General features: G+C 57.4%; 1 protein-coding gene across 1 annotated transcript in view; it reads left to right on the top strand.

Moving 5' to 3' along the window:
* The first annotated feature begins 219 nt into the window (after positions 1–219).
* KCNK9 (potassium two pore domain channel subfamily K member 9) overlaps positions 220–10,534 on the top strand; it is an 89,035-nt gene continuing 78,720 nt past the window's right edge. Inside the window, exon 1 of the mRNA XM_058564457.1 lies at positions 220–502. Coding sequence (XP_058420440.1) covers positions 220–502 — 283 coding nt within the window. The remainder of the gene's footprint in view (positions 503–10,534) is intronic.

Genomic DNA, 10,534 nt, shown 5'->3' with positions numbered 1-10,534 from the left:
TGTGGCGGCCCCAGCGGAGGGGGGCCCCCCCAGCCTCCCCGCCCCCCGCCTCCCCGCTGCTGCTGCTGCTGCTGCTGCTGCTGCTGCCGCCGCCGCTTACAACTTGGAGGCGGCGGCGGCGGCGGAGGAGGCGGCGGCGGCCGCCCGGCGCTGCAGTGGGACGCGCGCGGCTGCGAGCCTGCGGGACATGCCCCCCGCGCCGGCTCCTTGCTGGCGGCCATGAAGAGGCAGAACGTGCGGACTCTGTCCCTCATCGTCTGCACCTTCACCTACCTGCTGGTGGGCGCCGCCGTCTTCGACGCCCTCGAGTCGGACCACGAGATGCGCGAGGAAGAGAAACTCAAAGCCGAGGAGATCCGGATCAAGGGGAAGTACAACATCAGCAGCGAGGACTACCGGCAGCTCGAGCTGGTGATCCTGCAGTCGGAGCCGCACCGCGCCGGCGTCCAGTGGAAATTCGCCGGCTCCTTCTACTTTGCCATCACGGTCATCACCACCATAGGTAAGGGCTGGATGCGCCGCCGCCGGGCTCCTCGCGCCCCGAGAGGAGTCTGGGCAGGCGGCTGAGCGCGCGGCGCGGGGCTGGGTGCGGGGCGCCGAGGGTTAAACGCAGCCTGTCGCCGGGGCCCCTCCCGCAGCGCCCCCTCCTCTCTCGGGAGCCCCCGCCTCCCCTGCGCCTCCGCGCCTCAGTCTTCTGGGACCCCACCCGGTGCTCTCCTCCGCGCCGGTGTCTGGGCCGGGCGTGCAAGCCTGGAGCGAGCGTGCCTGAGCCGGGAGGGCGGAGGCGCCACTTTTGCGAAGAGAGTGGAGCGCTAAGAATAATCCCATAGCAGACACCCACCCACCCACCGCCCCGGCGCGGGCTGGTCTGCGCGGGGTTCCAAGCCTTACACTTACTACCTCTCCGGGAGTTGGAGAGGGCTGGCCTGGTACCCGCGGCGCGGAGACGGACTCAGGTGGCGGGGGACTGCTCCTGGAGCGTGGGAGGCGCTGACCCTCGCAAGCCTCTAGCCTTCTCTGAGCCCAGGTTTCAGCTTTCCTCCTTCCTGACTCCTCTTCTTCAAATTCTGGAGGCTGGTCGTGCCAGGCCCCTGGGAGGAGAGAGTTTGCTCTCTGCTGATTGGGTTGGGGGTGGCAGCCGGGTGAACTGCTCTAGGAGTGAAGTTGAGGAGGGGCCGGGCGGGACCTGCCCATCCCCAGGCTGTGACAGTGGGTGAGGCAAGTCCGCATATTGCCCAGAAACTGGGGCAGTTTAGCCCCAGTCTGGGGAGGGAGTCCAGTTGGTACACCTGGGGACTCCTGTGGGTCCTGAACCCAAGGGTCCTGTCCACGGAGCAAATCTCTGGTGGGTGCCTAGGGCAGCACCCCCACTGAGGCCAGGGGTTTCGGAGAACTTGCAGACATAACACTTTGAGAGAGACCTGTGGGAGCCGGAGGAAGTTGCTTCATCCCTGTGGATGTGGGGGTGCCCTCTGTGGCAGGAGGCAGGGTGGTGTCTCGGTGGTTTGCAACTTGTCCCAGCACGGCTCCCTGCCTCTCCACTGCCATCTCCTTGGACCTGTCAGGGCCACTGTGTTGGCTCAGGGTGGTCTCCTTTCTGCCCCCTGAAGTCCTTTGTGCCCCTGTGCCCTGAGCAGAAGCCTCTACCTTCCCACCCTTCTCTCATCCCTCCTGCCTTACTTCTCTGGACTTTTCTCCCCTAATTTTCCCCTTGATATTTTTCTTTGTCTGGAAAGCTGTGCATATTGAAAAAACAGGATTTCTCAGTGCCATATGCAGCAGGAAGCGCCAGCACAGGACGGCCTGTCTTTCCTTCTTGGTTGAAAAGACTTTTTAGAGAGTCATCTTGTTTGAAATGTTTAATTCATTGGTGCAGGCTTTTCTGTTTTCGGAAGGAAACTGTCCTTCTGTTGTCTACATAACCAGCTTTGCTCCCGCTTGTCCCACGCCCTTGGCCCAGCGGCCAAAACCCAGAAAACTCTTTCCTTTCCCACCCTGTGCTTCCAGTGCCTGAAAGGGCCAGTTGGTCATTACCATCATTTCTGTCTTTAAACTTCAAGCGTGAGCTGCAGCGGTAACACACAGATGTGCAGGGCGGTGATCCTGGGGGACAGGGGCCTGTTTGCTGGAAAGCCGGAGAGCAAAGAAATATACCTCCCAAACTGACTGCCCCTGGGGAGGCGAAAAGCCCGTCATTCCCTAAACGTGCCTTGAGTGATGTAGACCTTAGACAGGTGAAGTCTGCTGGCACACTGGCCCCCAGGAGTGAAATGAGCATGTAAAATGTTTGGCTGGTTCCAAGAGTTGGACTACAACATTGAGGAGAGGATTGGAGTTAAAATCAAATGCAGGGACATTGCCATTTACCTGAGGCTGAGAGAGGTGTGTTTGTAGATTCTGATGAGTCGTTCTGGGCCTACGCTTCTAACAGTCCTGACGGTGAAGGCTTCTGATGGTTAAGGCTCCGAAGTGAGCATCAAGGGGTGTGTGGCTCAACTGAGGGTGTAGTCTCAGCCAGGGGTGTGGTGGGACTGAATCAGTACAGGACCAGAGGGGCAGCTGATGACTCTGCTGATTTTTCTCACTTCCCTCACTGAGTTTTCAACTGGTGTTCTGGAAAGGAAGGTTGGACTGTGTTTGTAAGGGTAGGGAGGAGAGACATCCTGACTCAGCTGCCCTGCAGCGGGAAGACACTGGACGTGCAGCCCACTGCCAGGGCTTAGACCCTGAGCCCCGCCATACAGGAAGACGTGGGGAGGGTGTTACCTGATCCCCGACCTTAGTTTCCTCACCTGTGGAAGAGGCTGACATAGGAACCACCTGCAGGCCGACTCTGGAGGACCAGTGCCGTCCACCAACGTGCACTTAGTAGGTGCGAATCTGCGGTCTCTGACAGGCCGAGTCTTGTGCTCTCTGCCCTGAGAAGCTGTTTAGTGGAAGAGCTCAAATTTACAGAAAACAAAGCACCTTTCTAGTTAATTCTGTTTGTTTTCTTCTTTTTTTAATATAAATGCAAATTAAGGTGCTCCCAGGCCTAGAACAAAAACCAGCCCCAAGCCAGGCCCCCCGAGGAATTGTCTTCTATCGGACAGTGATATTAATGAGTCCGGTGAATCTTCACGGCCCTTCTTATTTTTCATCTAATCTTGGGCGCTTTCTCTGGCAAGCTTCAACTTTGAGCTCAAGTCTCCTGGTGGGGCAGGAACCCCGGCACTCGCTGTCCCCTCAGGTACGCTGCTTCTTGGATGCAGTTCTTAGCTGACTCTGTGAAATGGATTTTAAAAACGTATATAATTACCACTTCGCCTCGAGTCTGTGGCTGCGCCTTGGTGAAAGGGACATCACGCTGAACCCCGCCCCGCTCTCCGGGGAGCCCGGGCACAGCCGCTATTGTCCTAGGGAGGGAAGAACTCAGGTCCAGCGGCTGCGAAAGGGCAGATTCAGCTCCATCCTTTATCTGGTTACCATTCTCCTTGGTGTCCCTGCGACTTGTAGCTACTTCCTGGAAGAGTCTATTGTTGAGTTCTAAACTTGAGAAGCCCTGGACCTTTGGAATGCTCCACCGTGTTTATGATGGACAACCTCATAGGTACCTGCCTGCTTGTCTGACTAGCAGGACGGTTGGAAACCCCCGTGCCCCCTGCCTGAGCTGTTGGTAGAAGTGGTACGTGTGGTGGAGTGCTGGCCAGGGCCCGGACAGGCTTGGAGAGTGCTTGATTGGAGCGTCCCTGCTTGGGGCTAAGACCTGGGTGCCAAGGGACCCCCAACAAACCTGTAACCTTCCTACAGGAGTTGCCTTAGGTCAAAATTGTGTCCCACAATCAGCTGCTACTCCTGAACAGAGCAGGAATCTCCGCGACGCTTCTTCTTTGAGTCTAACATCTGTGATCTAAGTTGTTACCACCTTCAGGGTCATTAAAGAAGAAGAAACCATGCTCGGAAGTCAGATCTCATCTGCAGGGTCCAGGAGGATGATTCGAAAACTGGTCTGCATAAGGGAAGGAGGGAAGGAGGAGAGGAGGAGATGTGGGTTCTGCTTCTACCTCAGTTTGGAGGAGCGGGGAGACTTACGTCAGGGGCAGTGTTTCCCCAGGCCCTTTGGGCCCATCTGAAGCCGGGGTGACCGCCGCAGGAATTGAGGTGACTGGCTAGGGGCCAGGGTCTGCTGGCCGGGGGTGGGGCACACTCTGAGAAAAGTTCTAGGGCTCCTGGAGTTTCTGTGTGCAAGTCCTGCACCTGTCTGAAGCAGAACGCAGCGGGATGCCTCCTTTTCTTGTTCATAGACAGAACCTGGGACCGAGTTTTCAGAAGTGAAAGCATTTCCCACTTTGTCCGGTGCTCCAGGGTGTAGTTTTCAGTACGTGGTTTATACTCTTGCTGTGCGCCTGCCCCTGCACTGCCGGGCGGCTCCGAGGCTCTGGGGACAGTCGAGATGACGAGATAAGGCCTGGCCTTGAGGCAGGAGGGGAGCTGGAAACCCAGGCAGCTGGTTGTAGTCCAGCGGGAAGAGCAGGGACAGCTCAGCTCGGTTAACCCGTCCTGTGCCACCTGCCCAGGGGTGCAGAACGCCCAGAAGGAGCGCTCCCCTCGGCCCTTTGCACCCTTCTCACAGGTCCTGGCCTTCCATGAACTCTCCTCCTTCCCTCTGCCACTTGCTGCCTCCCTGAGTGTGCCCCGTCTCCGTGCCTCCCTCAGTCCCAGCATTGTGGATACCCTTTATTCTGCCCCCAGCCAACTGTGTTGTCTCCAGCACAGTGCAGCACCCAGCACAATGCCCAGGACAGAGCAGGCATCTGCTAAAGGACTGCGAGATAGAAGGGGCCCAGATGGACCGAGCAGGCTGGTATCAGAGGGAGCACAGAGCTTCCACATGCATGCACTCACTTTACTCTCCAGGCTGGTGGAAGTACTGCCCCACTTTACAGATGAGGAAACTGAGGCCCAGAATAGGCAGGCACACTGAGGCAGGGGACCTTGAACTCTGTAGTGCAGTCAGGATCTCCTTACCACAAGATTCAACTGTGGATTCATCCCGGGAGCAGGGATGGGCCTGTAGAATATTCTATCTGTGTCTTTCTGCTTCTCCCTTTAACTCTACAGTTTAGGAAACCTGCTCAGCCAGACCCTGGTGAAGGACCCACCCACCCAGCACGCTGAGGGCTGGACAGGATGGGGGGATTCCCTTGTTGCTTTCCAATGTGGCGGCTGGCAGTGTGCAGGAAGCATGAGAGGCCCGTGGTCAGCCCCTCCTCCCCAGGCCCTGCCCGGACATGGCCTGGCTCGATGTAGCACCAGCCCTCCGGTAAACACGGCCTGTTTATAGATATCGTTCAGGAGGCAGAGAAGTGGGGTTCCTTCTTTCTCTGGGTGACATAAAAGAGACGGCTCTCTGGAGCTGTATGGAGTCACCTAGCTGAGTGCACTGAGACAGGGACAGGTATCCAGTGAGGCCCAGTGTTCAACGCCCATTGCCTTCACCTGCTCTTTCCTGGGACTGCCTGGATCTCACCAGCTAAGTCCAGGGGGCCTCCGAGCAGGAGCAGGAGGTGAACCAGACCTTGGTGTCCATCTCCTCCCCTATGCGCCTGTTGTTCACACCTCCATCTACTCATTCCCCATGCACTCACTCACTCACTCCTCCATACACCTGTGTTTACACCTCTACACACCCATTCCCCATGCACTCACTGCTCCATGCACCTGTGTTCCCACCTCCACCCACTCATTCCCCATGCCCTCACTCCTCCATGCACCTGTGTTCACACCTCCACCCACCCATTCCCCATGCACTCACTCACTCATTCCTCCATGCATCTGTGTTCACACCTCCATCTACCCATTCCCCATGCACTCACTCATTATTCCATGCACCTGTGTTCACATCTCCACCCACCCATTCCCCATGCAGTCACTCACTCAGTCCTCCATGCACCTGTGTTCACACCTCCATCTACCCATTCCCCACAGTCACTCACTCATTCCTCCATGAACCTGTGTTCACACCTCCACCCACCCATTCCCCATGCACTCACTCACTCATTCCTCCATGAACCTGTGTTCACACCTCCACCCACCCATTCCCCATGCACTCACTCACTCAGTCCTCCATGCACCTGTGTTCACACCTCCACCTACCCATTCTGCAGGCACTCACACCCTGGGTCCTTCATGCACCTGTGTTCACACCTCCACCCACCCATTCCTCATGCACTCACTCAGTCCTCCATGCACCTGTGTTCACACATCCATCTACCCATTCCCCATGCACTCACACCCTGGGTCCTTCATGCACCTGTGTTCACACCTCCACCCACCCATATAGTCACTCACTCAGTCCCCCATGCACCTGTGTTCACATGTCCATCTACCCATTCCCCATGCACTCACACACTGGGTCCTCCATGCACCTGTGTTCACACCTCCACCCACCCATTCTGCATGCAGTCACTCACTCAGTCCCCCATGCACCTGTTTGTTAATGCTCCATGCAGCCATCTGTGCATCCATCTATCCATCCATCTATCCATCCTTCTATGCAGTTATTCACTGACTCACTCATTCGCTCATTCACTCACTCCTCTGAGCACTCACCCAGTCTTCCATTCACCCCTTCATTCACTCCTCCATCACTGGGTTTTTACCCAGCTCCTTCCATGTGCCGGGGGAGGGGGCACTATGCTGGCATGGGGTGCACAGTGGTGAGCCAGAGGTGCACAGTGCCCCTAGCAGGACCTCAGGTAGTGTCAGTGCCGTGAGGTGGAGATCTTCAAGGTGTGCCAGCCTCATCTCTGTCCTGCCAAATGGTCAGCCAATCACAAGCACTTTTGATTTTTAAAAATTTTTGGTAAAGTATGATGTTCATACGGAGAAGTGCATGTATCGCAAGTGTATTGCTCAGTGATTCTTGTAAACAAACCATGTCCATGTAACCAGCACTCAGGCCAAAAACATAACATTACCAGCACCCCAGATCCTCTCCCATCAGCCAGCTTCTTCTTGAATGCCTGTAGTGATAGGGAGGGAGTTCATTACCTTACAGGTGATGAGGTGGTGTGTGTTTAGATGAATGTTGAGGTTATTGGGTGAGCCTCTGATCTGGTGGGCCACCATGTGGAAAAGAGGAGTGTGTGTGGTGGGGGAGAGTCTTCTCTTAAAGGGCTGGCCAGTCTCTATGGCAGTCACCTGAGGAGGAGCCAGAAGATCTCCTTTTAGAAACTGGAACGTGGGGTCCCAGGCCCAGGGGAGGAGAGGGAACCCAGCACACAGAAGTGTGGATGAGTCTGGAGTTGTGGGGGAGTGTTGAGGTGGTACAGGCTATGATTGGCATGGGGAGCCAGGATGGACAGGCTGCCGGCCCCAGGGGACCTGTCCCTCTGAGAGGAGCGCAGAGCAGCCCCACGCTCTGTGTTTACACAGCGTCGCCAGAGGACCAGGGACAACGCAGGAGGGAGCAAATGCAAGCCTGGTCCAGCAGAGTCCTGGGGTCTAGGAGGCCGGAACCCTGGGCTGATACAGGAGGGGCAGTGGGCACTCTTGAGAGAGTCTTGAGAGAGTCCCAAGGGCAGAGGAATTCTGGGACATGAGAATTTGGGTGAGGGTCTTCCCCTCTGCCTGGTGGAGCATCCTCTGCCATGACATCCTTGGGGGAGGAGGGTCTGTTGTTCGTTTCCGTAAAGGATTTGTTCCAGGGTCCCTTTTCCTGCCTGTCCCCACTCTGGGACCTCTGCCTGTAGAGTGTCCTCTCCTTTTAGCTAAGGGAATGCACCCTGTGGCTTACAGTTCTCCAGAGGAAGGGTTGAGTGGAGCTTGGCTCACCTCCTGTCCCATAACAGTCTTTGCGAATTTGGAGATAGCCCCCGGGCCCCTGAGTTTCCTCTGATAATGCCCTTCATAAGCCTGGTCCCTCTCCTCTGAGCAATTTTGGTCGGTGTGTGTGCTCTCCAAGTCCAGTCTGACCACGCAGGGACAGCAGAACATCACCTTCCCTCACCTGGGCACTATACTTCTGTTAATGCCCCCAGTCGGTATGGCAGATTTTCTGGGCAGCTGCCTCCCTGCATTGACATGTTTTGAGCTTCTAGTTCATGCAAACTTCTATTGTGTGTTCGTTCCTAAGAGAATTCTACTACATTCTCTGTCTTGGATTGGGGTAGGCCCAAGTATAGGCCCTCACATTAATCTCTGAGCACAAGACAATTATGTGCCGTGGACCCAGAGAAGAAAAGATGGTTGATGGAAAAATCTGCAGCGGGGGAAGATGAGAAAATTTATGAGTGTCTGTGAGTGCGTTGGCCTGGCTTGTCAGGACATTGTGAGATGTGAGCCCCTGGGCCTGGGGGAAATGGAGCTCCCCCAGCTGACGAGAATTTGCTGGCCTTGGTCGCTTCCCCAACTGTGCTCCTGCCTGGGGTCAGCCAGGCCCTGAGAGATGACAGCCTGGCTGGGAATAGCTGCTCGAAGGTGGTGGTAGCCGAGTGTGGTGGGTGTGCCCTATCTGTTCTCACCCTCCTCATGTCCCCAGCCCTGGGAGGAGCCAGTAGGTGGCAATGGGGTGAAGTGTGGGGCCAGACTAGAGGAGGGTGAGCTGTGGCTGGTGTGGGGTGGTGGGGGGTGGAGACACCGTTGGTGTGGCAAGAAGGATGCTGGTCCAGGCAAATGGAGAGCGGAGGTGGGCAGGTCCAGGCCCTACCTCTGGCCTCGGTCTTCCTATCTGGATGAATGGATCGTGATACCACCTGCCTCCAGGGACTGAATGCAGAGGGACTCGGGAGCAGGCAGATCATGGGGTCCCATAGCCCTGGGCAGGACTGCTCACGTCTGCATCTCCTGGAGGCCCAATCCTAGGCATGTCCCTGAAACCTCGGCTTCCTCGTCTCTGAAATGGGGATGTAGACTTAGCGACTGTGGCACCGTGAGCATTGGAGGACACGCCTGTGAAAGGCCTCCTTGCTCTGTGCCTGGGCCTGTGTTGTTGTGATGACGATGGTTAGGAGGATGCCGTGAGCCTATGTGCTCTCCGCTGGCTCTGGGCAAAGTCGGGAAGTTGTTGTTTGCAGATTCCCAGCTCTGCTCTCCCGCCACCCTCTGGGGGACATCCCATCCCCTGCCTCTCTCCAGCCCCCGCCCCTCCTAGGTCCCATGGCCCTGACCCTCGGGAGGGCCTGCCCGGTGTCCACTTTGCATTTAGAGAGCGCCCTTGGAGGTGGAAGTGCTCCCGCCGTCTGAAGGAAGGAGGTCCTCATAGAGGGATGCCTGGCATAGAGTATGCCAGAGGGATGTGGCTTTTAGGGCCACAGGGTCCAGGCCTGGGTGTCAAGTTTCCCAACTGGGTCCTGTCGGGACAGCATGGCTTCCCAGGATGCCACCCTCCACCTGCCAGCACAGTGACCTTTCTGAAGCCCATGGCCGTCATCTTCCCTGGCCACACGCCCCCCAGCACCCCATTCTCTCTGGAGTCAGAGCTGGGTCCTCAGGCTGAAGCCCTCATTTGATCCTCCAGTTCCCACTGTGTCTGTCTGCCCAGGTCAGAGTTCACACTCGCTTCCCTCGCGCCCCCCCCATGCCATCCTCATCCCCTGATTGTCCCTTACCCCCTCTTGCATGGCACCCCACTTCTGTGTTTGTGCTGCAGCCTCCCCGGTAGACACCCGAGTCCCCAGGCAGGGCTGGGAACTTACAGGTGTCAGGCTCCCCAGGGCCCAGCCAGGCCCCAGGGGGGCTCAGGGCATGCCTGCTGGACACCGAGCCACACTCCTGGCCCCGAGGGAAGGAGGGCTGTGAGCTGAGGGGTTCAGGTGCCGTCTGTCAGCTCGGTCATGTCTCAGGGCCATGGGGCAGATGCGAGACGGAGGCCCCGGCCTTCTGAACTCAAGCTGTGGGTTTTAATGGAAGACGGCAGGTAGGGACCCGTCTTGCCAAATGGGGAGCTTCTCACTCCCACGACTTCGACGTGTGATCTCGGTCCCCAAGGCCACCGCTAGGGACAGGCCCACATGAGTCTGTCGGGCACCTGGTGGGAAGAGACACCCACCTGTGAAATGGCCCTTGGCTGTCACTGGCCCTGCCAGATGTGTGAGGTGCAACCCAGTCAGGGAGGTGAGAGCCTCTGAATGGAGAGCGTATCCAGAGACCCCAGGTCTCTCCCTGGGGCCGAGGGGCACAGGGGGCCGTACACTCCACGTGCACTGTCATGGCACCAGCCCTCCACCCTGCTGCGACCTTGGCCCTGCCTGACCCTCCTGGCCTCCCGCCCTGTGCCCCCCCACCTCGTTCCCTGCCTCCCTCCACCTCCCTCCCACACACCCTGTAATACCACTTGTCTGGTAGTGCTGACCTGGGACCGTGCCTGTGCTGTTCCCTCCACCCAGTCTGTCACAGTGTGCTCATAAGACGATAAGACTGTCCTCATGTCTGTCCCCTGGACACTGGACAGTAGGTGACAGTGATGCCTGGGCTGTGCTGGGTCTGCTCTCATGAAAGCCGCTTGAAGGCTGGCGTCATGCCTTTTATCTCAGGGTCCTTTGTACCTGACATA

Source organism: Diceros bicornis, chromosome 21 (genome assembly GCF_020826845.1).
Source record: "Diceros bicornis minor isolate mBicDic1 chromosome 21, mDicBic1.mat.cur, whole genome shotgun sequence".
Taxonomy (NCBI): Eukaryota; Metazoa; Chordata; class Mammalia; order Perissodactyla; family Rhinocerotidae; genus Diceros; species Diceros bicornis.
The sequence above is the reverse complement of the archived record's forward strand: the minus strand, read 5'-3'. Positions and strand labels throughout refer to the sequence as shown.